This window comes from Cinclus cinclus, chromosome 5 (genome assembly GCF_963662255.1).
Source record: "Cinclus cinclus chromosome 5, bCinCin1.1, whole genome shotgun sequence".
NCBI classification, from domain to species: domain Eukaryota; kingdom Metazoa; phylum Chordata; class Aves; order Passeriformes; family Cinclidae; genus Cinclus; species Cinclus cinclus.
The window spans coordinates 47,190,921-47,216,732 of NC_085050.1; the positions used below are offsets into that span (position 1 = coordinate 47,190,921).

Consider the following 25,812-nt stretch of genomic DNA (forward strand, 5'->3'; position numbering starts at 1 on the left):
GTTTACTAAAAGGCACCATGGGGACACCACTGTGTCCCCACATGGCTTTAGGAGCACATTTTATTTCAGCCCATTTAGCACAGAGGTCCTAGATGCTATAGGCACACAGGAACATACAAGGTCTTTGCCCCAGGAGCAGCTCTGGAAACATTTTTACTGAATACACATACAACAGACCAAAACCTTTCATGAAGATCAGGTGTCACTGCTGAGACCTGAAATCCCAGGTCTTCCTGACTGGGAAGTGCCTGAACTTTATGAGCCTTGGTACAGAGAGAAAAACAAGATGATCCAGTGCCACAACTGTGTTACACAACTCCTTGATGTCACAGACCAACCCCATACCCACCCACTGGGGCTACAGCTGCCTACCCACAGCCAGCTAGTGAACAACCACACTGTGCAGGCAGCTGTAGAAGTGCCCCACCATGCATAAAGCACAAAAGGTGGAAGCCTGGGGCATTGCTTCTCTGCTCCATATCACCTGGCAATGCGGCAGCATGGCCCTAGAGAAGAGCAAGGACACCAGCAGAGATACTTGCCAACAGAAAACAATCTGTGCTTTGGGGACACACCTGTGGTTGCTCTCATGGGACTAACACTGCTAGTAAGATGCCAAGCCCTGGCAAATGCTTGTCAGAGAGCTCAGTGCCACAGAGATCCCTGAAATGGCAGGCTGCTGTTATATATCATTGCATGAGATGCCTGTCACGCCTAACTTGGGCCACAGTGCCGCAAACACAAGTCCTGCTGAGATCCCACAGAGGCAACTGCCTGTAGGACTTTGGCCCCCTGCCACCAGTCCAAGACAGGACAAGGTCAGGAATGCAGACATCATTTCAGGAGCCAAAACCCAGTTCAAGTTCTTTATTTCCAAGCAGGTGCCCAGAGGGTTTTCCTTACAAAGGAGCAAGGGGATGAAGGATTAGCATACACGGTTCCCCCCTCAGCCTAGCTGTGTTGCAGAGCTGGCACTATCTCTGCAAGCAGGCTCATTGCTTTTCCTCAGCTGCTGGCATACACCCAACACACAGCCACAGCCAAATCTAGCACAACATGCACATGGCCCTAGAGTGCCAAACACTACTGTACAAAGCTTGCATCATGATCCAGCAAAGGAATAAGGCACACATACATTCAGATCAGGTCTCTCAACTCATTTGACAACCTTTTTTTGGTCTTTTTCCAATTACAAAAAGAAAGATTACAGTTATCATGGCAAAAGCTCTAGACAGATAGGCATCCTCACTCAGGATGTACCTACAGCAGTTCTGCAACTTGAAGGGGTTAAACCACCTCACTGACAGCCCTGGTGGAGCCTTTGTTTTTTGGGCCTGCTCATGCTTCCCAGCAAGAAAAATGAGGTCTTGCTTCAGCCAGACACAGAAACACCTCCCTTCCACTGTCTGAGCATTCACAGACTCCTTGCTTAAGGGACATCAACTCCTTCTGAGATCACTTCCCTGTAAAGCATAGAGTCCGTTTTGAAGAGGCAGGATGGTCAGATGTTTTTCAGAAGCTGAGGTAAGGGTAAAACCAGGCATAATTTCCTCTCATGTGTGTGTCATAGTGCCATCCAATATATTGACTCACTGCTTGGTGTAAATCCCTGACTGAGCCCTCTCAAGAAACATCGGACACTGGCCTGAACACCCAGCCAGGAGGGGAGGGCTTCTTACCTGCTGCGTGGGTGTACAGGTGTATAAGATGTATAAGATGGCACTGCAAAGACAAGAATAGGTGAAATTAAAAGCTTGATAACACCTGGAGCCTAGGCTGCCTGCTCTTTAGCATGCAATAATCATATTGCAGATGAAGCTGTGCATCTCCTCAGAACAGCTGCTCAGCAGATGTTTGTATTGTTTTTCCCTGGTACCTTCCTCTCCAGTGGTTGCTTCTCATGTGGGGATGCTGGCCAAGCCCCAAGGCTGCAGGATAGAGCACCCCCAGCACTATATCCTCCTCCTTACACAAGCACCAGTGGTCACCAGCCTATGGGCTCCCACCTGACTCAGTGCAGCCACCCCTTATGACTGCCTTCAGCAGCTTCCAGCGGAGCTTTTCAGAGTCTCGGGGAATAGCAGCTGTGTTAAACTGAGACTCGGTGCCGGTACAAAACGACTAGGGGGTCGGGAATACGAGATGACAGGAAAACCAGCGACGCGGCAACGCGTGCAGCCACGTGCCCTGATGGCAGATGGCCATGAAACGGGGCCGGCATCCCGCAGTTCCCACCGCGGTGCCCGGGGCCTGCAGGCGCAAGCCAGCCCACCGTGCCCGGGAGGCCTCCCCGACCGAGCCCGTCGGGTGCCGGCGCCGCTGGAGCCCAGCTGACCCGGCCTCACGCACCGCGCATCCTCCCGGCCGCCGCCATGGCTCGGCCCGGCCCCGCCCCGCCCAACGGCTCCGCCCGCCCCGGGCACACACACTGGTGCCGGCGGCAGCCCGACACCGGGCCACGGCGGCAGCCCTACACCGGGCCACGGCGGCAGCCGCACGGCCTCGCCTCTGCCACGGGTCACAAGGATCCCCGTCATGCTGGCCGACCCAGAGAGGCCTCGGGAGCCTCCCGCAACCGGACATCTTGTTCCCCAACTGGAAGAGAAGAGAGCAGCCAGGACCGGTGGTGAGGGTGGAATTTTCTGCTTTATGCGTCTGTTACAAAAGACAAAACTGTAAAAGCCTCGTACAATAGATGCGGGTGCAAAATAGGTCCTTTACAGGACTGCTCCTGGGTCATGTCCTTCGAGTATAATTAGGACGACACTGGGAGAGTGACACTCCTCAGCAACTTGTCACCTTCCTAACCTGCTGTGCTAACAGAAATCGCTATCAAGAAACAACAGAGTTTTCACAACTAAAACTGCTTGCTCAAGGACATCTCGGACTAATCTTAAATAAGCTGCTCAACCTGATGGACGAGTCTCCCACCTTTGCTGCCAATGTAACTTAAAAGCATCCAGTCACTACCTCAAATTACTCATTTTGGTTTTTTGCCTGTGGGCAAAGAAACACCTTATATATTACTGATTTCATTTTCTTGTTCTTACCCATTAAAGAAGCAGTAACCAACCCAATTTCCAGAGATTACCAATTTGCCACTCCCATAACAAATGGGTCCAACACAGCAAAAAGAACTGTCACTGTCAAAAATACTAGCTGCAGCACTTTATAAATTTCTGACACTGTCAAGAAGTGAGGTCTCATTTTTAACAGAACACCGATAAAATGGTTCTGTAAAAATCTGTGAAGTAAACATATTTCACTTTAACCTGAGACATCAAACCATGTTAAATTCACTGCATGCAACTTTATTCTATGAAGTCAATGCTTGATTCCCACCTGACATGAAGGAATCTAGCCCATCTAAGCTGTATTTTACCCTTAAATCTGCTGCCTGAGACAGACTATTTTTCTCCTACAAACACACTAAAAATAGACTACTTCTCAAGTGTATTTTCAAACCACTAAAAATTAAGATTTTCTTACCAACTAGATATCACTTTCAGAGGAATTCCATACCCACCAGGAAAGCATATCTGTACATTTCAGCTGCCACACAGCAAACTGACCATATACTAACACCTGCTCTCCCTCAGCTGCAAACACCACATTGTAAGGAAAGATCTGTTACTGTGTTTCCAAAACCAGCTGCCCTATCAGCTCCTTGGCATCCTTCATGCCGGAAGAGATATCAGAGCCATCTTCTGCCACATGGGTACCAATCAAGAACATCTTCCTCTCGTCCCCAATATCAGACAGAGCCAGAGCATCGTGAATATCAGTGATGCAATATGCACCTTCAAGGTCCTGTTACACAAAAATAAAACAACCCTGTTAGTTGCAAGAGGTGGTGACACCATTCCCACTTTGAGCCACTGCTTTTGTCCAGGGAGGGAAAGAGTCTCAAAGGCTCTGGGGCATCATTCTTATGTACCTTCTATGAGGTCACTTCCCATGTCCTAAAATGCCTTGGGGAAAAGAGTTAATCTCTAACCTAATTTCTTCCCAAAGAAATATGTATACAGTTGTTTCTATTGCTACACCAATTCCACTGCTTCTGATAAATATGTAAGACCACCTGCACAAGGCAGACAAAAGGACTGTGGGCCCAAGACCCCAGGTGCACAGCAAAGAGTTACAAGAATAGGGCAAATACACAACAGTTCTGGTAGCCCTGCCTACCGTCTCAGCCAACAGTGTTCCTGATGCATTTGAGTCCCATGAAGTCCAAGCCTGCACTTGTGTTCAAGAGTAACAAAAATGACAACTAGTAATGGGTCTCAGTTGCTAGAAATTTAGGAAATAACAATGTAGAGCAAACTGAGCAAACAACCTTGATAAAAGAGAATCTGTGATTAAAACCTTTGGGCTCTTCTGTCATCTGATTGTACCAGATTCTTTTCCAGGTACAGCACCAATCACTGAGACTTTCACAAAGATCTTAGGAGCAATCCTTGTGAGGAAAGCTGCTCTTTCTCTCAGGTTTCAGAAGCAGCCCTAGGAGCAACCAACTGGAGAGTCTGAAGGCAAAAAACAGTGCTTCACTTTTTAGCTGCTGCTTGGTGAAGTGGTACTTCTAGGCAGATACTCAGAACAGAAACCTAACTTCACATTTTAACTGTGGTCTCCCTTGAAGCTCCCAAACCTTGCAACTGTACAGCAGTTTCCACCCACAGCTCTGACTGCATCTTCACCAAGCACAGGACCTGCAACTTGCAGATCCAAAACAACCTCAGATTATTTTGTTTTGTGGTCAACAGGTGTGTCAGAAAGACTCCCAGCTATCTGCACTCCTTAAAGGCGTGAAGACTCTTTTGAAAAGCTTTGTTGCTGTTTCCAAAGCTGCTGCCAGCCTAAGCTGTGCCAGCAGCAGGGAACTCTTACCTGCTTGTTGGCCAGAACAACCACAGGCAGGGTGGAGTTATTCTGGATTAGTTGATGAAGCAGCTGTTTCGCCATAGGCAGTCGGGCATGATCAGCTGAGTCCACAACATAGATCAGCAACAGCACTTTGGGCAAATACATCTTCCAGTATGAACGCAGAGATTCACTGCCCCCAACTGGAAGAGAAGACAGCAGCACAGGATTCACCAAGTAATAAAAGCAGCACTGCTCCCAGAGGTGCAGACAGCAGGCCCTGGGCCAAAAACCCAAGGTATTTGGATTAGCAAAACCTCAAAGTATTTGAGCTACTGCACATGAGACTGAAAGTAGCTTTATTTTCCCCAGTCAGGTCCCATGAAGGCATATGTGTATGCTGTGGAGGAAAAAAAATATTTCTACTTTAAGCTTTTATTTTGAGAGGATTCTAGGTTCAGTTTCTTAACAGTTGCTTTCTGACTTGTTGGTTCTTGCTCTCAAGAAAGTAAGGAGAGTAGAAGGGGAGTTCAGTGTCCATGAACACAAAATGTCCCCATACAACCTATCTCCAAACGCCCATCTCATTTTAAGACAAAGCAGGTCTACAATTTCCAGAGGAGAAATTTAACTCTGAAGTGTGGAGGGTTCTCATTTTATTTTTATGACACTAAGAACTAGCTCAAAATTCCCACAGTTTTGTCAATAACTAGAAGTGCTTAAGGAAGAGAAAAAACTCAGCTCCCAGCAGACTCTTCAGGCAACCCTTCAGAGTAATCTTTGCACAGCACACATTTATCCATGAGCTCCTCTCTGTTGGATACAGAGGAAACCTGTTCACCTTCAAAACTAGGTCTTAAAATCATTTTCTAGTGAAACCATAGACAGCAAGCTGTTTGAGATTGTTGCTCCCATCTGGGGACAAAGAATTCAGTAGTTTGCCGAGTTTAATAGCAGAAGGAATAAGTATCAGTATATTAAGTATTTTCAGGTTTGTTTTCAGGTCTCTAGGTCTTCTCCAGGCACATTGCAGGACCACTCACAAAGAGTACTGAGGTGCTTAAAAGGTATGTGTGAGTCTCTCAAAAGTAGCAAGTTTTCAAAGCTATATATCTGGGGTTCCCTATCACTGTCTCCTGCCTTATACAGGAGTTCTTTTCAAAATTGTCTGACTATGCAGCCATCTTTTATTGCCCTCTTTGACTGCTCTGTGTCAAAGCAATTTTGTTTTCACTTAAGTCAAAAGGGTTCTGTAGTTTCAAGAATATGGAAAGGGAAGTAACTGTTGTGGGTTGGTTCTCTCCCTTTTCCCTCTGTGGAATTTTCCCCATTGTCATGCTAAGATACCTGTTGACTGGGCCCTGGTGACAAGGGGGAGGGGACGGGAGGGAAGAGAGAAAGCCCCGTGAGATTCAAACATCCAGAAGAGGAAGCGGAAGGCTGGGCCTCGGCCCATTTCCCCCGCGGAGTTCGGACGAGAAGGACGATCGCCGTCTGTGTCCCATCCCAGCGTCGGGAAACCACTATCGGACCCTGCCCGGCTGTCTTCTCGCTGTGAACTACCACCATCCAGTACTCTGCTGAGCACCAGGACCCACACCGTGAGCAGAGGGCTCTCTCTCCATCTCTCTCTCCCCCCCTGGGACAGCTCTGCCATCACCCCCAGCCCTCCTGCAGCTCTGCGGGACCTGCCCGCCCCCAGCACCGGGAACTGCAGCTCAGAGAAAAGGTGCCTGCAGCCAAAAAACCCTGGGACTGAGTTACTGTTCTGTTTGTGGCTAATTTCATAGCTGTTGTTGTTCTTGTTTGTCTTGTTAGATATACTAGTAAAGAACTGTTCTTCCTACCCCCATATCTTTGCCTGAGAGCTCTCTTAATTCCAAAATTATAATGATCAGAAGAATCACATTTTTTTTTCAGTCCAAAGGGAAGCTTCTGCTTTCCTTAGCAAACACCTGTCTTTCAAACCAGGGCAGTAACATTTCCCACTAGAGCATGCCTACCTCTTCAAGTGGCCCAGTGTACCTGGAGGCAGGACTGCAAGTCTGCCACTGTGGAAAAGAGCCAAAGGGCTGTGGCTGACATATAATGTTTGCAAAAGGAGCCCAATTCTGTACTGTGATACTGCAGGGGCTCCCTTTGTTAAGTGCATTCATGCATAGCATAACCCAGGGGTCAGCAACCTCACAGAGAATACTTTTCTCCCCCAAACTTACAGGAACTCAGAAGCCAGGAGCTCTTACCCCCTGCAGAGGACAAGATACCACCAAGTTATCTGTATGCTAGTACAAAGAAAAAGAACAGTTTTCCACCTGGCTAAGCCAGCAAAATAAAACCCCTGCTATTTGCTCATCACCCCTGCCATGTGATCATAGCATAGGCTGCTAGCCCCTGGACCAGGCGATGGTACAGACTGGATAAGTAACCAGATTAGAGAGCCATGCACGGATTTACCTGGCTGAAACTGGCCTGAGACATTGCATTTCCTATGGGTCAGATCGCAGCCATCACATCTCAGTCACTACCAACCTGGACCAGAGAGGGAAGGACAATTCAGAAACAACAGGCTCTGCTGTGGTGTGGGCAGTGCTGGGCCCAGACCATCCTCAGGCAAGAGAAGAGACACTGTGGATTTCTCTGGGCTCAGACAGACAAAGCACATCCCAGTAGGAGACACCCTGTTACCTACCAGGCAAGGGACACAGCCTACAAGAATCTCTCTAAAGATGATTTCCCCAAACCACTGCAGAGACTCCTATGGTAATAAGACTGGGAATGAAACTCAGCCTAAGTGGCCTCATCCCTGCACCCCAAAAACTTACCTGGGAACAGCACAACTCCTTTAGACCTGCTAAAGATACAGAGGCATCTATGGGCTAGCTGCCAACTGAGCCAGTCAAGCACTGGTAAAGCACAGTGGAGAAACAGCAGGAAGCAATGAGCAGCTAGCTCTTGCCTCGACAGAAGACAGGCATGGATGAAGCTGGGATGTCAGCCTCTTTGTACCAGGGAGTGACCTGACCCCAGGGCCTCCATCTTTCCCATCAGCTAGCTGCACCTCAAATAGCTGTGACACACCAAAGGTATCACAGGAGATGCCCTCTGCAGGCACAGATAATATCCAAAAATCAGAGCCAAGGACAGTACACAAATTTTAACAAAACGCTACAGATATTCAAAAGACTATTAAAGACTAGAAAACACCATTTTGAGGCTTTTGAACAGAAAGGGTACAAAGTTTTTGTCTCCCACTCTCTTTTTTCACTTATTATTTATTCCTCTGTAGCTCTTGCCCTTTGCCAAGCACAAGCACCAAGGAAAAGCAGAACAGCTATGGGCTACAACACTGGGCAAAACCTCTGCTGGTTTCACTCCATCAGGCTTATTTACCCATCTCTCTCTGGGAGTAGAATTCCCAGGATGTCAGGGCTGAATGAAAACTGATGTCTAACTCCATTGTGTCTTCTCCTTCAAAGAAGCTGTGTAGGAAAGCAGAATCCCCAAGGAGAAAATAATAATAACTTCACACTTTCGAAGCAGGCATGTGGGGACACTGAGCTTTTAAAATATGTGCCTGATCCCTAAGGCACAAAACAGGAACTTATTTTATGTTCAATACTAAAACAGGTTCACTCACTCTCCAGAAACTCCATCTGGGACTCTTCGGTGTTGATGCAGATAGCATTGAAGCCCTCGGTGGGAGCCACGCTGCGCTTGACGTGGTTAGTTGCCAGAGAGTGGAGAATGCTAGTCTTCCCAGCCCCATCCAGGCCCAGGACCAGGATCTGCTTACTGTGTCCTTTACCCTACAAAGCGAGGGGCACCACATTTACCTGGGCAGCCGGCACAAGAGCAAAGTTTAGCAGGGCTGGGGGAAAGAAGGAGACTGAACAAGGGGCCTAGAGGACACAGCAAATGCCCGTTCCGGCTAAGAAGCTGAAGATGCCCGCGGGGCTCCTGCGGCACAAACGCACGACCGCAGCGATGGGAAATCCTCGGGACACCAGCCGGGCCTGGGCATCGCGGGGAATAAAAACGGGGAGAGTGGCCCCAGCCCGGCTACCGCCCCGCCGCGGCCCAGGGCGCCGCCGGGGAGCGCCGGGACCGAGGTCGCGGTGGCCTATGGCGGGCGGGGCGGCCCCGCGGATGTTCCCCGACCCCGCGACCTCGCCCACCGCCCTGACCCGGCCTCGGTACCTGATCGGCGGCGGCAGCGGCGGCTACAGAGCGGGAGGGCAGCGCGACACGGCTCCGCAGGCGGGCCCAGGCCCGGAGCGCCACGACCGTGCCGCCCGCCAGGGCCAGCGCCGCCCCGCAGAGCGCGGCGGCCCGCAGGCGGGAGCCCATCGCTGCTCCGGCCGCGGGCACCGCTCCGGCTGCGAGCACCGGACACCGCGCAGCCACGCCGCGCACGGAGACCGCCCCCACGCTGCCCCGAATGCTGCTCCCTCCGCCAGCCGAGCGCCCGCTGCCAGGCTGGGAGCACACGGACGGCTTCTCGCTGGTACAGGGAGGTCACGGTTTCCGCCCACCCGCTGCTACACTCCCCCCTCCCCCCCACCCCCCCGCCGGAATTATTCACAGCTTGCCTGTGCCTGCGCGCCCAGGTGTGGTGAAGCAGTTAGGACACTGTCCAGGTACCCGGGACAGGGCTCCAGCAGTGTCACGGGTCAGCCTTCCCATCAGGGCAAAGCTTGTGCTAGGTTTGACCAGAGAAGACGCCTGCAGAACAGAGAGCTGCGTTCTCCCCCAGTATCTTCCCTCCAAACAGGATTGCTGCAGAACAGTGCTCTGTCTCCGGTAGTCACCAGCTGCTGCCTAAGCGGAGGCACATCGCCCAGGGAAGTAATTTAAAACACCCCTCTTTGTTCAGCACTCAGTTGGCAGCAAGGGCCTGCAAGCCACTCATACAACTATTTTTTTTCTCTGTGCTCTGTACCTTTGTCTCTCTCGGACAACACACTTTCAGGCCCCTTCTCAGATACTCCCACTGTACAGGCAAAGTAATAATAATAAAAAAAAAAAAGGGTTCTGCATAATAGATTTTTACTCCCTGGTTATTCAGGAGTTATTTCTTCAGACACAGTAACTTGTAGTGTCCCTTGATGCCTGCCTTTTAAGGCCTTTGCTTTAAACTCTTTCAGAGACAAAAAGCCTTTGCCTTTTGGGCTGATATCTGACAACCACTCTCCAAGGTGCCATTTCTACCCACTGACAGTCAGTCTGGAAAAATGTTTTGGCTATATTCAGATGATACCAGAAGTTTCAAGACATGTATTGAGAGGTAGTAGTTTAGCATGAGTAAGTTTTCAGCAGAATAAGATACACAGTTATAATTCTGTATGATTTAGTATGCTGTTTCTTAGCTTTACTTCCTCAGAATGAGAAGCTGGATTTGCTGAAGCCTCAGGCTGCAAATCATGAACTTACACCTCCATAGCTGAAATTAGTTTTCTTAGTAATTTTCCTACTAGCTGGTATGTTGCTGTGTTTTGTCTTTAGTACAGGAAGAATACTGATAACACACTGTTGCTTTAATTGTTGATAAATGTGTTTATCCAAAATCTTGGGCTTTATTAGTTTCCCATGCTCTGCCAGCGAGCAGGTGCACCAGAAGATGAGACAACTGTCAGCAAAGCTGCAACAAGAACCATCAGCAGCCTTCCTGCAGAGACACAGAGAAACACCTCAGTAAGGTGTTAAGAGATCCTAACTGAAAATAACCATCGGGCCAAGAGGCATGTGCAAGGTGTCTGCAGGGTGGGCACTTACAGTCTCAAAGGTATAATTTCTATGGGATTTCTTTTGTTCTGGGCCCCTCTCCAATCACTGAGCTTAAGCTGACCTGCTGCTGTACCACTCTATTTTCATAAACCCAGCACCAAAGACTTGTAGAAACATAGGGTCAAAGCCATAGGAGGAGGAAGTGCACTGAAACAACCACACACATTTCACTCATCTTTGTTTTGCCATGCCCTTTAGAATAAGACAGCTGGCTTGCAGGAAATGGGACACTGAATCTGCTGCCATACACTTCACCATGCTTTCTCCTAACAGTCTTGTTATCCCCCTTCAGCTTCTCTTATCCTGTATTATAGACTCCTGATGTTGTTTTCTAAGATGCTTTGTGGCTTTGCTCTTTGATGGTCAATGACTGACTGACATAAAAAACAGTGCTTGCATGATGCACAGATAAATCTAAAGGCCTAAACTGACATATGCAAGAGGAGCATGACACTACTTTTAAAGAAATTCTTGATTATCCCATATCTCTTAAATGTCTGGCAATATGGAAACAGATTTCTTCTTAGAGGCTATGTTTGATAGCAACAACCCAAGTCACAGTGGGGCAAATGTGAGGAAGGAAACTTGGTGAGCAGATATATCATGGCATCTATACCAGCCCATCTGCCCCCAGACCACTGACAGGCAGGAAAGAGAACCAGATGCCAAGTCTCACCAGCACTTGCTTTTGATCTTTATTCTGCAATCAGCATGACATATTGAAGGAGGGACGTTACAAACCCTGCTTTTTACCACCCTCCTTTAGCCCCTTTCTTCTTTTTCTGCTGCTGTTTCTTCTTGGTGGCTGGAGCACCCGCAGGTTTTTGGTGCCTGGGAGGGATGACATTACTTGTCACAGATACAGCTGTCCCACTGCCAGGCCGAGGGGAGGTAGGTGGGCTGCTGGCAGTTCTACTGGCATCCCTGCCGGAAGACAAGAGAAAAAGACACCATGTGGGTTCATAACCACCTGCAAGATGTGGTTATGTGGTATTAATGGAGGGAGCTGACAGTGAAAAGTAGCAGCTGCCCCATTAGGTAGCAAGCATTATGTATGAGGGCACTCATGAAAGGACATCTTAAACAGGCTTCAACATACAGAAAGAGCTGGTGGGGGATGGGAACATGTCTCAAAGGGCAGCGATCACCTCCTACTGATGTTCACTAGATGGTGTAAGTCCCTGACAATGAAAACAAGGCTAACTTTTGAACAGACATGTGACAGCTCATGCAACACACAAGAAGCCGTTCAGGTCCCACTCCTAGGCAGTGCAAACGCAGCATCCTTCCTCTCAGATGCTAGTAAGACACCATCTTGCTGTCAGCCTTCATACATAATGGTAATTCTTGATTCCAGCTCAAATAATCAGTATCAGGCTAGAAGGAATGCAGTGTTTTCTCAAATCATGGCTAATGCTTCTGCAGCTGCCAAAACACTTGAAAGCAAACTGCTCAAGAGAAAGCATGCAAAATTCATCTCATTGCCAAAAGAAAAGTACATTAAAAGACTGAAAATTTTATTTGCACCTTGGCACCTTCAAGCATGGCTATCCTATTACACTGGTTTTCAGGAACCTATAGGGATCTCCAAGGAGAGCAGCTGTTAGCAGGTTCAAGCAGCAAAAACGTCACTTGTGCTACCCACAGTTTGTGTGGTGACAGAGCTGCAGCAGAGCAGCAAGAACACAGCCCTCCCAGCTGCCCGGAAATGAATCTCCACATCAGTCCTTACAAAACAGGTACTTACAGTTCAGAGGAGCCAGTTGTCGTTGAACCCTGAGTCCCCTTGCCAACCTGATCCTTCTTCTTGCCCTTTTTCCGTCCACGGTAGTAGGACCGCTCTCGCATTGGAAGCCACCGCTCAGGGTCAGGAGTTACCTTAGGGTCGTAGTTCTTTGGCAGCTTTCCTGCAGAACATCCAGTGCCAGGAAATGAGATTGGGGACAACACACTTGAGGCATCACTAAGGAACACGCATGGGATGTCAATGACCAGGCAGCACAAAGCAACCAGCAACTACATTATCCTATCAAGGTGTTGCTCCACTGCTCTCACTTCTGAGGAAAAAATGCCCCAACCAAACAAGCTATCATGAACATCTGGGTTCCCAGAGAACCAGTCCTAGCAAAGCACTCCAGCTTCTAGGGATGTGGAGGCTTGCTCTTTGAAGAAAGAAGCAGGAGAGCTCTCTGGAGCTGTGCTGTGTCAAGAGCTAGGAAATACAACTTACCCTTCTTTTTCTTCTTCTTTTTCTTCACTTCCCCTTGTCTGAAACGAAAACAACACACTGTGACATAGCAGAGACAGAGCAGACAAGTTAACTAAAAACTAGGTCTGCAAGAAGCTAAACCATTCCCATCTCTCTAAGAACTTGGTCTGCTGCTGTATAAAGCTCCTTGAAGTTAAAGGACAGGCTCCCTTTTCACCAGCCTGCCTTCTACAGCTATGCCTTCACCATACCAGGTGAACCACCCCGACGAAGGAAGCACCAGAACTATAGCAATAAAATGAAACAATTTTAGCACCCTGCTTTACCCTTGCTCCTTTTGCTGGTTGTCTCCAGTGAGCTTGCCAGCTTTCTTCCGAACATAGGTTGCTCCATGGGAGTTCTCCAGCGCATCAACATCTACTTTCAGTGACATGGTGTCTGAGGAAGGTAAGTGTTTGCTAAGACTGCAAGGGAAGAATTCAGGGATGCAAACCAGCAAGCATAAACACCCATGTTCTTCCAGACAGCAAAAGGCAACCTCAGTTTGAATAAATTCTGTCTGTTAGTAATGCAGACACCAGACAGGCCTATGGGGTTATTTCCATCTCTCTAACTAGCTTCTTACACAAGTTGCAATGAGCTGCTTAGTTGCCATCTGCCTAATTTTTCCCTCTGTAATATGGGGACAGGGAACAACTTCCTGTGAAAGCAGCTAAGGTGACAAAAGCAGTATGTAAACCAGATTGGGTAAACAAGAGCTTAGCCATATTGTATCAGTCCTGCATTACTACCACAGGTTTAAGATTCTCACAGAAAAGATGGAGGTGCTCTTATTTTTGGTTCAACCTTGTTTTACTAATTTTCAAGAGAATTCCTTCTCAATCCTTCTCAAGAGAAGGAGGCCAAAGATAAAAAGGTCCTGAGATATCACAGTAATGAAGACAATTAGAGAAATAATGTAGCTCCAGAAAACTTGACCTGGATATGTAGCTGTTCCAGGGAGGTTCCTTGCCTTTCTTCCAGTAAGAGTGGGTCTGAAGTCCCCACACAACTTAAAATACAAGGGAGTAATACCCAAACACCTCTTTCACCACCGTTAAAAGGATACACTTTAGCTTTTTCAGGGTCAACGAGGGAATAGGCAGAGATGAGCTGTGCCAGAGTATGCACATCTTTTGGGTTTTGCCTTTGTAGTGGAAAAAACAAAACAAAACAAAAAAGGATCAAGTTACTGATGTTACTCATCCCAACGACTGGCAACACCACACAGTGCTTGCTGCTGCAGTACAATTGCTATCTGTGGGGACAGACATGTTAGTACGTGGTCTCCTCCAGAGCATACCACCAAACATCACTGCTGTGGGTAAATGGAGGTGCAGACAACTTCACAGTATCATGAAGCAGGCAACAGAAGAGGAAAACCCCAGTAGCAAAGGCAGGCTTACACTCCCCCAGCAAAAGATCCCATAAAGTGCATAACAGAAACTAAAACCTAGACATCCATGTTTATGCAGCACTAGAAAAAACTGCATTCCAGTACCCAAAGCAATGTCCACTACACACAAGAAGCTTCTGCGATAAGTCTATCAGGTTTTCAAGTGAACATCAATTATAAATCAAATTCATTATCTCCTCTTACAAAATACAGCCTTGCATTGAAGCCCCTGTGCAAAAGCAACTCTAAAGGACAGCTTCTGACCAGTCAAAATTGTCAGACACTGCCTGCCACCAGACAGCTTGCAGAGGACTCTGGGTGGAGACCTGCTGCTCAGCAACCACCCAACTCACTTCCAGAGCTCCTCCAAGTCGCTGATTGCTTCCTTCTTCCTGCCATGCTTTAGTTTGAAGTTGGCAGCTTCCCTTATCAGTGACAAATGGACAGGAGACTTTGGCTGAAAGACACAGCAGCCATGATTAGTTCCTTATTATCACAGCACGGAGCCCAGCTCTAGCTGGCTTTAATGCCCCTGAGGCTTGGCCAAGGAGAAGCGAGTTAACATTCTATCATGCAGAAAGTAGACCACCTTTGCACTCTGGGGACATGAGGCAGAACTACATGGGACAAGGCAGCTTGCTGCTCCACCATGTTTTTCCATCAGGGAGAAGTCCTGATTGCTACATTTTTAGATTGCTACTCTCCTTAATCTGACAAGAGCTGCTGCTCCCTATTTGTAACATCTAAAAATAATACATTATTGATAAATGGTCACAAAACAGGAGCTCACATGTCTCCAAATCCACAACTGAATAACTGCTGGGGCTATGCATCCAACAGGAAAAACTGAATTGGATGAGCTAGAAAAATCCAGGACAGATTATTGCACATTAGCTCCTCTGATCTGACTTGCCTGGTGCTGCTGATACCACTGGATAGCCTGTGTGAAGACTTCAATTGCACTATCAATATCCTCTTCATGACTGTACATTGTCACCAACGCAGACACCTGCAAACATTCAAGAGCAGTATGCAGCAGATCTTCATGCAAATTGTCTATAGCCAGAGTCTCAGCAGTTAAATGATGGGATTTCCCAAAAGCAATGTGAGTCAGTGTGAGCTTTATCCTGTCCCTAAAAAACAGCAGTGGTAACTAGCAGGGTACCCAGGGTAGATCTTCCTACCCAAGTCACTCCCAAAGGAACATCCCCCTTTTTCCTATAGTACAAGCCTAAAATTGCATTCACAAAAGGACCCTTCCTGTCCGGGCACTTTATTTGCTTATCACAGGACTCAGTTTCATTAGAAAACCTTTTTTCATCCCCCATTCTCTATCCCAAGAGCTATGAAAAAAGAAATCAGCACTGCAGAGATTATAAGGATACCATCCATTTGCCAACATCCCGGTCACAAGCAGAGGTGACCCAGGGCAAGGAGCTGTTATTGTTAACTGCCCCTACAAATTATTTTGATCATTCACACTTACAATTGGAACACATCCACAACTATGAGCCCCTGTTCCAAGATGCTTATGCTGAACATATGAGCATTTACAAGGCCCATCAAGCTTTTCTGAATACCAGATGTGGTAAGCATGCAGACCAGGCTGATGCTGTAGGGATGGAACACAGCAGTTTCCCCCTAAGGTCTGCTGTCCAAATGCTGCTTCTAAAACATCCCAACAGTACATATCAGCAACCAGCAGTTGCTCCAGTCATGTTATGCAAGTAAATGCAGGACTAAGAGTCAGGACTGAGTTATGCAACATGCAAGGACTGAGAGATTACCAGGGCGTGGGAACATAGGCAAAGAGCATTCCTCTGTGACAGGCAGAGTACTTCTGTGGCTATGTTCAGGCTACCTGAAGCAAGTTATAATACCACCTTTGTCCAAGACAAGGAAGATGGGCTCAGAATCCCTGCAGACACGTGGAAACCATGGGGAAGAAGCAAAAAGGACCAGGCAGTGCAAAGCTCTTCTACAAGGGAAAAGCCTTACACAGTTCAGATGCAGTTTTGCTTACCATCCCAGGCTTGTGCTGCAGTTCTTCTATGCTCCTCAGGATCATGCAGGCTTTGGTGACACTGCCTAGAAGAGAAACATGAACACACTCCAAATGGGATCACAACACCTAATCCCACCAGTGAACTTTGAGCCAAAGGTAAACAATGGGGACAGAACAATTCCCCTTCTCACAACATATTCCCTGTTCTAGGAATTAAGGACAGTTCTCCATAAAATGGATCTTTCTGCTCTTGCCACATCCTGCAAAGGTACAGGATTCAAGGGTTTTGGCTAGCAGGGAGTTCTCTTCAGCCTCAAGTCTGTGCTGCCTGACTACATACAGGAATGGTACCCTTACGGAGCCTCACACTGCTCCCAAAATCCTGCCCCAGAAGAGATTCAGTCCTATTTTTCACAGAGACTGTGGGCATTTCTGCCAGCAATCTGTGGAGCCTATATATCCAGATATTAAGCTATCAGCATTATCCTGCCATAGCCAATTATACGTATTACCTGACTGAAAGTATCTCTCCTCTGCACCTCTGTCACAACAGTGACTGCAGCAAAGATTGCCCTGAAGTCTGGTTTTCTTACCCCTTGTACCATTGTCATGTGCAGACACTACCCAACAAAAGGAGGACTAGATACCTTGAGCAATTTTTAGCTGGGCCATCGTCAGCTTGATCTCAGCTGCATTGGCAGGGTGCTGTTCTGCAAAGTCCTGAGAATCAAAAGAAACAACAGTTCAAGTTGTGTGTGGGCAGCAGGCTGCTGCTTTTGTGAATCATATGTCATGCTGAGTCACAGTGAGCTGGCAACAGCCAAAGGAAGCTTTCCAGCACAAGCAGGCTTCAGCACACAGCAGAGAAGGACCCCCAAGTGTGTCCTTTCAGATTTCTGTCCTAGGCCACTCACTCCCTCTGAAGAAGGGTGTTGGAAACTGCTTGTAAGCAGAGCAGTAAAGCTTACTGCTTACCCTAGTAGTCTACTACAGCTTCCTAAGCATAGAAATCAGAGGTGTAGGGGAACTATTTCCCTTTAAATGCAGAATTGTTCAATTGGGTGTGAAGGCTTTCCAGCAGCATTAAACCAAACCAAAATAAGGAATTAGATACACCTGGAAATTTAAACCAAACAAAACAAAGGGAAAACAGCACAGGAGAACGCAAAGTACAAGTTTAAATGGTGCCTGGCCAACTTTCTCTTAATCTACCTGCAGAAGCCCGATGGCCTTTGCATGCTGCTTCTCACGACACAGTTGGGCTGCCTGGATAAGCACAGGGAGCAGATGCTCAGGGCTCTGGGACTGCAGGTTTGCTGACAGCTTGCGGCACTGATCTGCCTGGAGTGGAATGAGAGAATATACTTTTCTCAACGTCTGCAAGCACCTTACACAGGGCTAAGAAACCAACAGTATCTAAGAAGACATACTAGTGGTGACTCCTGAAATGAGAATACAAAACCAGGAAGTCCTCTTAGTGGTACTTCAGATACATCTAAGAACCCCCACATCCCTTCTGTCTTCTAGTTATCTCCACACAATCCTCCCTATACTAATATCCAAGTCACTAAACAGACAGTTGTGCTTTTAGGGATGATTTTATTTTTCTGCTCACTTATGTGCCTAAACCAAGAAGTTCTATCTTCTGACATAGAACAGCAGCATCTCTATTTTTGCCCAGTCAAACTCCTGTGGATTTAATCCATAGCTACTTACTGCAGATAAGTTTCCCCTACCTGGTTAGTGTACATTGCAAGCAAAGCTTTGTTGAATTCAATGGCCTGGAGCTGCTTCTTGGAGAGCTTATGCTCAACACCTTCTGCATTAGTCAGTTTCACCTTTTTCTTTGAATCAAAGACATTTTGGTCCTGTGGAAATTGCACATCATGAGAAGATTTCACTACATTCCTTGAATAAGAAAAGGTCCCTGGGTCTGCAATTTAACTACTGTTTAAGGAAACATCTTTAATGATTATCTCCCTTCTCTCCACAGAAGCAGAGAAGCAAGCTGAGTAACCACAATGTAAGTGGCAAGGTAATTCTATACCTTGTTAATTGTGATGATATTATTTGCAATGACAGCAAGGAGTCCTACATCTGTTGGCCTGCAGATAAGAAAAGCAGAAAGCATACTGTTACTGTCACAGATGGAAGGCTGAGCATTTGTTTTATAAAAACCTTCTTACTTCAACTTGATTATTTGATTGTAGAGCTGTAGAGCATCCTCTGTACGGCCCTGCAGTTGCATGATATAAGCCATCTGACCATGAATAATAGCCAGTTCCGCCTCAATGTCTTCCTCTGTCACATCCTGAAAGAAAATCAAAGCAAGAGTAAAAAGCTGCTATCTCACCTCTCTTCTAGCTTCAGCATTCTGCTGGCAAACGTCTGTGAGCTTTCCTGGGTAATATTAGCAGCAAAGTACCCCAGCTGCCACAGGTGAAGGTTGTAGCCACAGCACAAACAGAAGCGTATCTGAGTTAAACTAGGTGAAAAGAAAGCTTCACATAATCCAGCTAGAATCTGAAGATTATCTTAACTTGCACATTCAATCTGCCCCTTTGCTGTAATTGGTTACAAATTCCCTGTTTGTTACTACTCACTCAGCATGTTCATCCCTAGCAGGGATAGGTCACAGGGAGGTTTCAGACAACCTGTACCCTTCTACCTGCACCAGAACAGTCAACTATGCAAGGAACACAGCAGTAAACAACCTGCAGTGTCAGCTGCCCTCCTGCAACAGCCATGAGGGCTGCCCCAGCCTCACAAATGGGTACTAGCAGAGCAGCCCTGGCTCTCCTCTGGTTCTCTGCATTTTGTGACTGCACCCACACCCCTGCTGCTGCAAAGCAAACACTCTCCAGAACAACATCAGTAACTTACAGAGTCTTCTGACAGCGACTGGCGGCACAGTTCTACAAGGAAAAAGAAATTGAAAAACACAATTTAGAAGGCTTTAGAGGGAAAAAATCAGGTAACATGCATGGGACAACACAGATTCTTTTCATGTATCCCTGAAACTTCTGCAGCACCACAAGGGCACAGCACACTATCAGTCTGGTGATGGATGGGACTAAGCATGAGAGAGCAGACTCTGTGATACAGAAGATATATCAAAGGCACAGGAGATACTGTCCCTCACAAACACTCATTCTCTCTCCTAAGCAAACTTCCTTAGACATAGCTCCTGATCTTTCCCATAGGGATCACTCAGCTGGAGCTGCTTACTGGTCTTGTGAGTCATGTTGCAAGCCTGCAATATTCAGCTTACAACACCCTTTATGAAGCAGCAATTGTTAGTTTTCAGTACCCATATGAGTCACTTCTTAATTTTCTCATCCTTCACCAGAACATCACTTGTTTGCTCTCAAAATGATTACTATCAAATGACATAGGCTCAAAGTACACATGCTTATCAGTTGTATGGGACAGTTGTTTTTCTTCATCAAAACTGGGACAGAACTGACCTATTTATCTGCAGAACCAATTAGATCAGACAGAAATTAGTCCTTCCTAGGTCTCTCCCCATTTTTTTTTAAACACACAAAATCCCCATTTCACCCCATTTAAAAAAAATACCTTTTTTGCTAAAAAGCTCATTTACTACCTTATACTAATTCATACCATGAAGTATTTTGAACTCTTATAGCATATATTTAAATACATACTCATACTAACAAAATCAGGAGTTAGAATAGATGACACATCTCATGCTTATGAGATTACACTCACATCTACTTCCTGCTTCAAAAAAATGCACAAAGTTATTGAATACAAATCAGGGGGCTGTAGGAGAGCCAGGAGGTGGTACAAGCTGCATGGCTCTGGAAAACAGTTGCAGAGGAACAGTTCCCCAGAAAGATTTCACAACAAATCCTGCTGTTGCTCTGTTTTTAAATTCTCAAAACCTCTTTTCCTCTGATTTGTGTCTACAGAAAACAAATAACTACTTCTACCACACAAAGCTTCCCTCTCAGGGATGCTCCTTCTCTCCCACCTCACCAGGCTTTTACCTTCTGCTTTCTGTAGTTTTTTCATTGCTTCATTCAGCTTTCCTTGCCCAATCAATGCACATGCACTGTTATAACACAGCTCGTAGGTAGCTTCTCGAAGGCCTAAATCCTCCTAGCACAAAAAACAAATATAACATAGCATAAACACCAACTGATCTGTACAGATTTAACAGGCAACACAGACAAACCAGAATTTTCCTGTACATTCTAATGAATCCTTGAAAAATAAATTTAAGAAGCAAATTTAACAGGGCATACACCTGGAAATTAAGTTGTAGCACAAAGGACCTTCCCACACACTGCACAAAGTCAGAGGCAACTGACAAGACAGCAAGGAAACTCCAGCCTGAACCTGGGGACTACTTAGGCTGGTGCAAGAAGGCAAGTAAGAGCTGCTGCTGTAGAGAATTAGAAGGTGGATCCACAGCACTGAACAGAAAGCTGAGCATGCTGTGTACACCTCCAAGGACAAGGATCTCTAAACAAATGTGAACATTACAATCTTTACTGTTTATTAACAAAAATATTCCAAAGCATGGGAGATCAGAGAAATTAGCTTTAACCCTGGGCAAGAGGGTAATGAGAGCGAAAAGTGGTAGTCACCACAGGTGTTCTGCTAATGCAGGTCCAGAAAGATCTAATTCTTGTTCTGCTGTGACATCTAACAGTACAAGCTTTCTAGAGATCAAAGATTAAGTATAATTCATATATATATGAACAATAACAGTATTTATTCCTCCATACAGGGAAAAGCACTTGGTCATCTTTAACACACTCAGAAATCTTTATGAGACAGGAACATATTTCTGTCCCATTCAGTATCTACAATTCCAATACAATCTGTTATCCTTTATTCCTTGGCTCTCACTCTTGCACCCACAGACACACATACTCACTTACTGGCACCACCTTCTCCCATGTGCTTTGTGCTGCCACAACAGCAGAGAGGTTGGTTTTTCTCTCCTCCTCATACTCATCCTGGGAGTTGCGGATGAGATCCCTGTATGCAGCCAGACAATCGTCATAACGCTCCAGTCTGTACAACTGAGAAAGGAAAGGGATTCACCCTCAGAACAGTATTTTTCTGTGCATGCTGGTAACTACAGGCTCCTTCCTCCCTCCCCATGGGCTGGGGGCAGCAGAACAACCTATGTTTAATTGCTGAATATTACTAACATTTGCATCTACCTTTAAGGGAAAACTATATATACTCAAGCAATGACACCAGATACCTGCACAAAAATTACACAGCTCTTACTCCTAAAACAGCTTCTTTAAATGCACTAGTATACTCAGTTTTGTCCTAAAACAGCCTTCTTCCAAATTAGATTGCCTCTCTAAGAAAGAAATTAAATGAATGGTCTTTCATGCAGCTGAGAGAAGATAGCCAATTCTTCACAAAACTGTTCTGATCAACCAGGAAAAAAATGAGAAGAAAAAGCGTAACTTCTTTTCTGCATTACTTTTAATACCTGAGATGTCAGGTCCCACTAACCATTCCTGAACAGGTATCTAATGCAAACAGATGGCTGAACCACAAACAAATACTGAGTCTCTTCCTTACTCAACCAGATGGCTAATACCAGGCCAGACCCAGGAAGGGAATGGAAGTCACAAATGTACTGCTTTGGTTCAGTGGGAATAAGATGACGACTCTTCTGCCAGAAATAGGCAACTAAAGCTCCACTAAAGTTTGAGCAGTTGGAACCACACCTGTCCTTACCTTCAAGCCAGAGAAGGAAATTCTGTCCCCATACTTGCTCCCCATTAGAGGGACAATGCACCTAGCATTATGAAACACCCACCAGGAAGAAAAGCTTGTAATTACCACTTGTCCATAAAGCTCCTTCAGTTTGTCTGTCTGCTGACTGGCACTCTGAATGGTCTTGAGAGCACTTTCAATACGGTTCAACCTGTATTCACAGTAGGCCTTCTCAAAGGCAATAATATCACTGCAACGACAGGACAAAGGCTGACTGCATGCACTAGAGTTTCCATTCAACAGCATTCACTGACATATAACCAGCCCTATTTAGTCAGTCTGCTACATACCAAAAACCCAAATATGTGATCCCACATTACTGAATTATTTATCTGTTGAGCACTGAAAGTACCTTCTATTTACTTGGTGTTCAACAAAGAAAGTATATCAAAACTTCATCCAAAAACAGGCTCGTTTTCAATGGCATTTCCACACACATTGTATTCAAAATCCTCTTTGCTCCAGGCCACCTACTAATTATGCTAATAAAATGCTTAAAAGGTAAAACAATAGCAAACTTCATTCTGTGACGTTCTCTTAAGAAGGCATTACATTGCAATGAAATATTGTTACAGCAAACTTTTAAAGACGATTGAATCATACAGAGGGGGGAAAAGGTATAAAACACAGTCCCACAGGCCGACACCAAAATAAAGGTAACATTAACCTATTTTGAAATATCATTGCAGCAGAACTGCAGCAAAAGGGTTTGCTTTTGCCAACATAAAACTGGCTTCAAAGCAAGCTCACACCAGCAGGGAAGCATTCTCAAAGAAGCAGAGCCTTGAATGCTATGTTCCACTTACTCCCTGAGTTACCACTTAAGCCAAAGGAAAATTAATCAGGAATTCCTTTAGTTCATGCCTGGGGCCACTTATTATCAGCTTTACTCTGCCTATTTAAAATTAACTCAGTTCAACTGAGTATTAAGGAAGTTTGAAAATTAATGACATTTAGAACTAAAGCAAAGCAGCCTCAGTGCAGGATAGGAAAACTTCAAGATAGACCAAGAACCACCACTTTCCTTGCTCTGCAGGACATAGACACACAGTAGAACGAGCTGAAGGAAGTTATAGGAAGAACTCTGAAACCAGCCGAATAACAATAAAAAAAATTCCCTCTCCTTACTACATAATAAAATAATAAGGTAAAAAACTTGAATTAAACTCCTCTTGTCCCAGAAAAGGGTAATTATGTGTTATTCAGATGCAAACAAAAACAAAGGTATGTTTCATCACATTGATAACTTCAACACACCTTTCTGGGAAGCTCCTTAATAAGAACAGTATCTAAAATACAAACATTTTGCTGTCAGCCAGCTCTTGGGTAGCACTTTTCATCTTTTGTCATTGCACAAAAAGCAACCTTACAAAAAACAAAAATTAGAATCTTAAGGACACAAATGGGAAGCTTGACTTATTCTCAAACACAATTTGTCTCTGATGTTCTGGTTTTGAGAGGATGCACAAAGTGCTTGCACGATGCCAAAACTGAGGCAGTCCCTTCAAGCTGGCAAAGCAAAGGACCCCAAGGAGCCATATGGTGAGACAGCCAAACAAAGCCAATAGCTTGCTGCCACCAACAAAGGTTTCTCCCTTCTCACTTCCTCCCTGGAGAGATCTGTCCCCTTCCCTTGTACCAGCTATGCTACCCAGCCACATCTACAAGCAGAATCAGCATGTGAAGGTGGCTGAAAACTCAGTTAGGGACAATCCCTTCAACAGAAACAGCAAGATGTAAGACTGCCTCAAACTCAACCAGACCTTGTCTCACCCCCTCCCATAAATATGTCACTGAGAAGACCAACCCCAGTGTCTTCGAGCATATTCTGCCCTTTTTTTGCTGCCTTATTAGTACCCTCCACTGAAGTTGCAGCAGCTTCTCAAGGACTCAGGAGTGCCATATTTTGTACAGCACAGCAAGACACAACTCACCTGGTTAACACTTTAGTGTGGGTATTGATCACACCAAGGGCTTCCTTGAAGTTCCCATTCTGGATAAGACACACTACTTTACACTGAAGTGCAGTCACATCATCTTTGTTGATCTGCAATACTGGACGAGAAACTAATTTCAACACAACAATCAAACTCATAATCAAATACACTCAGGCTCTGTAAGACACTAATTTTGTTATAGCTGCAAAAATCCATTCGAGAGTGTGGTCACATCAACTTAAAGCATCCTGGCATGGCTTGCTTTGGCTCAGATCATGAAACAAACCCCATCAGGACAAAAGAATCCAGCATAAATCCCTAACTTACCAGAAGCATGGACTGTGCTAATATACTAATAAGAGCTGAACCAAAGGGGTTATAGACACCTGGACAAACCCTTGGCATTTCACTTCTAAGCAGATAGCACAGTGCCAAGGCCCCAGTGCCACATAAAGGATATTCAGGAAGGAAAAAAGGTTGGTAGATAAGAACAGTGTGGCTCTTGTCAGGGCACCACTTTACATGCTAAAACTTTCTGCCAGTGGATGACAGCGAGGGAGAACTAGAAGAGAGGCATGGGGTTTGCTATTTGATTTTTTTCATGGATGCTAGCTTTTCCAGGACAGCAGATTAATCACTACTGCCTACCAGCAGAAAAGACAAAACTTTTAACCACAACGTGCCTTATACTGCAATCCCGTTTTGGATGCCAAACCACCAAAACAACACACCTCAACGTGAACCCTCCGTTTCGAGCAAGTTACTGCTCTCAAGTCAGTCCATATGCAGAACACCACTCCTCCGGTTCTCGGAGAAAAAGCCCTCCTTCCTCCCGTGATCAATACGGACGTAAAACCCACAAGAAAACCCGAAGGCTCGACCCACAGCAAAGAATGCGTGATGCAACACAAGCACCTGATGGTCGCGGTACAGCAGCGCAGCCTTGGCCCCGACTGCCCCTCTTCCCTCTACCCTAACACAGTAAGATCCACGGATCCTTTGCCTACAGCCCTGCTCCCGACATGAAACTTAAGGACGGACACCACCCGCTCCTCGCCACACCGACCCTCCACAAGGCCAACGCGCCCAGGCAGAGACCACATATCCGCGGGGCGGGGAGCGGCACTGTCGCCTCACTCACTCTTATTGACGGACTTGAGAGCGCGGGCGAAGTCGCCGTTTTGGCCGCAGCGATTCACTTCGCTCCACAGCCCAGCCGCAGCCACCGCCGCCGCCCCCGCCGCCATCTTGGCACTAGACACACGTCGCAGAGGCGGCACTACGCCGGAAGCGGAAGTGCCGAACGGGGCCCCGCCCCCAGGCTGCTCTCGTACCTTTCCAGCAGCCCCGCCCTGCCCGGCACCTACCCCCGCCTTGCCCGGAACCGCCCCTGGGGCGGTTCGCTGCGATTGTCTCAGTGCTCAAATGCTCCAGTAACTGCGGGTAACGCTGGCAGTGGCAGTTCTGCACCTGGGCAACCCTGGTGGTGTGTATAGACTGGGGAACGAGAGGCTGGAGAGCAGCGCTACAGAAAGGGAGCTGAGGGTCCTGGTGAATGGCAATTGAATGTGAGTCAGGAGAGCCAGCCCTGTTCTGGGAGGAATAAGGCACAGCCAGGGAAAGGAGGGGATTGTCCTGCTCTGCTCTGCACTGGGGCGGTCTCACCTCGAGTGCTGGGGGCAGTTCTGGGTGCCACAACATAAAAAAGACATTGAGCTGTTAGAGAGTGTCCAAAGAACGGTGCAGGGCCTTGAGAGGAAGCTGTATGACGAGTGTTGGAGGTCACTTGGTCTGTTCAGCCTGGAGG

General features: G+C 46.5%; 2 protein-coding genes across 5 annotated transcripts; both read right to left on the reverse strand.

The window, feature by feature from the left end:
• Positions 1 to 2,486: 2,486 nt before the first annotated feature.
• On the reverse strand, positions 2,487 to 9,207 carry ARL9 (ADP ribosylation factor like GTPase 9). 3 transcript variants are annotated; one of them, XM_062492923.1, is made up of 5 exons: positions 9,058 to 9,207; positions 8,498 to 8,666; positions 7,390 to 7,524; positions 4,888 to 5,063; positions 2,487 to 3,810 (listed from the first exon to the last, which is right to left on the reverse strand). In XM_062492923.1, the coding sequence occupies exons 1-5, from the start codon at positions 9,205 to 9,207 to the stop codon at positions 3,631 to 3,633; spliced, it is 810 nt and encodes a 269-aa protein (XP_062348907.1). In that variant the 3' UTR covers positions 2,487 to 3,630. The 3 variants fall into 3 exon arrangements, with proteins under 3 accessions (XP_062348907.1, XP_062348909.1, XP_062348910.1); XM_062492925.1 differs by lacking the exons at positions 7,390 to 7,524; positions 9,058 to 9,207 and having other exon boundaries at positions 4,888 to 4,982; positions 8,498 to 8,513; XM_062492926.1 differs by lacking the exons at positions 4,888 to 5,063; positions 7,390 to 7,524; positions 9,058 to 9,207 and having other exon boundaries at positions 8,498 to 8,545.
• Positions 9,208 to 11,314: 2,107 nt separating this feature from the next.
• SRP72 (signal recognition particle 72) lies at positions 11,315 to 25,279 on the reverse strand. 2 transcript variants are annotated; one of them, XM_062492921.1, is made up of 19 exons: positions 25,147 to 25,279; positions 24,003 to 24,123; positions 22,135 to 22,258; positions 21,207 to 21,350; positions 20,307 to 20,418; positions 19,177 to 19,208; positions 18,480 to 18,604; positions 18,341 to 18,398; positions 18,030 to 18,161; positions 17,506 to 17,634; positions 16,941 to 17,013; positions 16,312 to 16,376; positions 15,202 to 15,297; positions 14,642 to 14,745; positions 13,962 to 14,039; positions 13,180 to 13,317; positions 12,875 to 12,912; positions 12,392 to 12,551; positions 11,315 to 11,568 (listed from the first exon to the last, which is right to left on the reverse strand). In XM_062492921.1, the coding sequence occupies exons 1-19, from the start codon at positions 25,250 to 25,252 to the stop codon at positions 11,394 to 11,396; spliced, it is 2,010 nt and encodes a 669-aa protein (XP_062348905.1). In that variant the 5' UTR covers positions 25,253 to 25,279; the 3' UTR covers positions 11,315 to 11,393. The 2 variants fall into 2 exon arrangements, with proteins under 2 accessions (XP_062348905.1, XP_062348906.1); XM_062492922.1 differs by lacking the exons at positions 18,341 to 18,398; positions 18,480 to 18,604.
• Positions 25,280 to 25,812: the final 533 nt, after the last annotated feature.

What these genes read in the sequence shown, in the direction of transcription:
- SRP72 (XM_062492921.1), bottom strand. Translation starts at nt 25,252, where the DNA reads ATGGCGGCGGGGGCGGCGGCGGTGGCTGCGGCTGGGCTGTGGAGCGAA. An exon ending in AATCAAATAATCAAGTTGAA is followed by an intron (nt 18,399 to 18,479) that starts GTAAGAAGGTTT and finishes TCTTATCTGCAG; the next exon opens with GCCAACAGATGTAGGACTCC. An exon ending in GACTTGGAGGAGCTCTGGAA is followed by an intron (nt 14,040 to 14,641) that starts GTGAGTTGGGTG and finishes TCCACTACAAAG; the next exon opens with GCAAAACCCAAAAGATGTGC.
- ARL9 (XM_062492923.1), bottom strand. Translation starts at nt 9,207, where the DNA reads ATGGGCTCCCGCCTGCGGGCCGCCGCGCTCTGCGGGGCGGCGCTGGCC. An exon ending in CCGCTGCCGCCGCCGATCAG is followed by an intron (nt 8,667 to 9,057) that starts GTACCGAGGCCG and finishes CTCGCTTTGTAG; the next exon opens with GGTAAAGGACACAGTAAGCA. An exon ending in CCAGATGGAGTTTCTGGAGA is followed by an intron (nt 7,525 to 8,497) that starts GTGAGTGAACCT and finishes TGTCTCCTACTG; the next exon opens with GGATGTGCTTTGTCTGTCTG.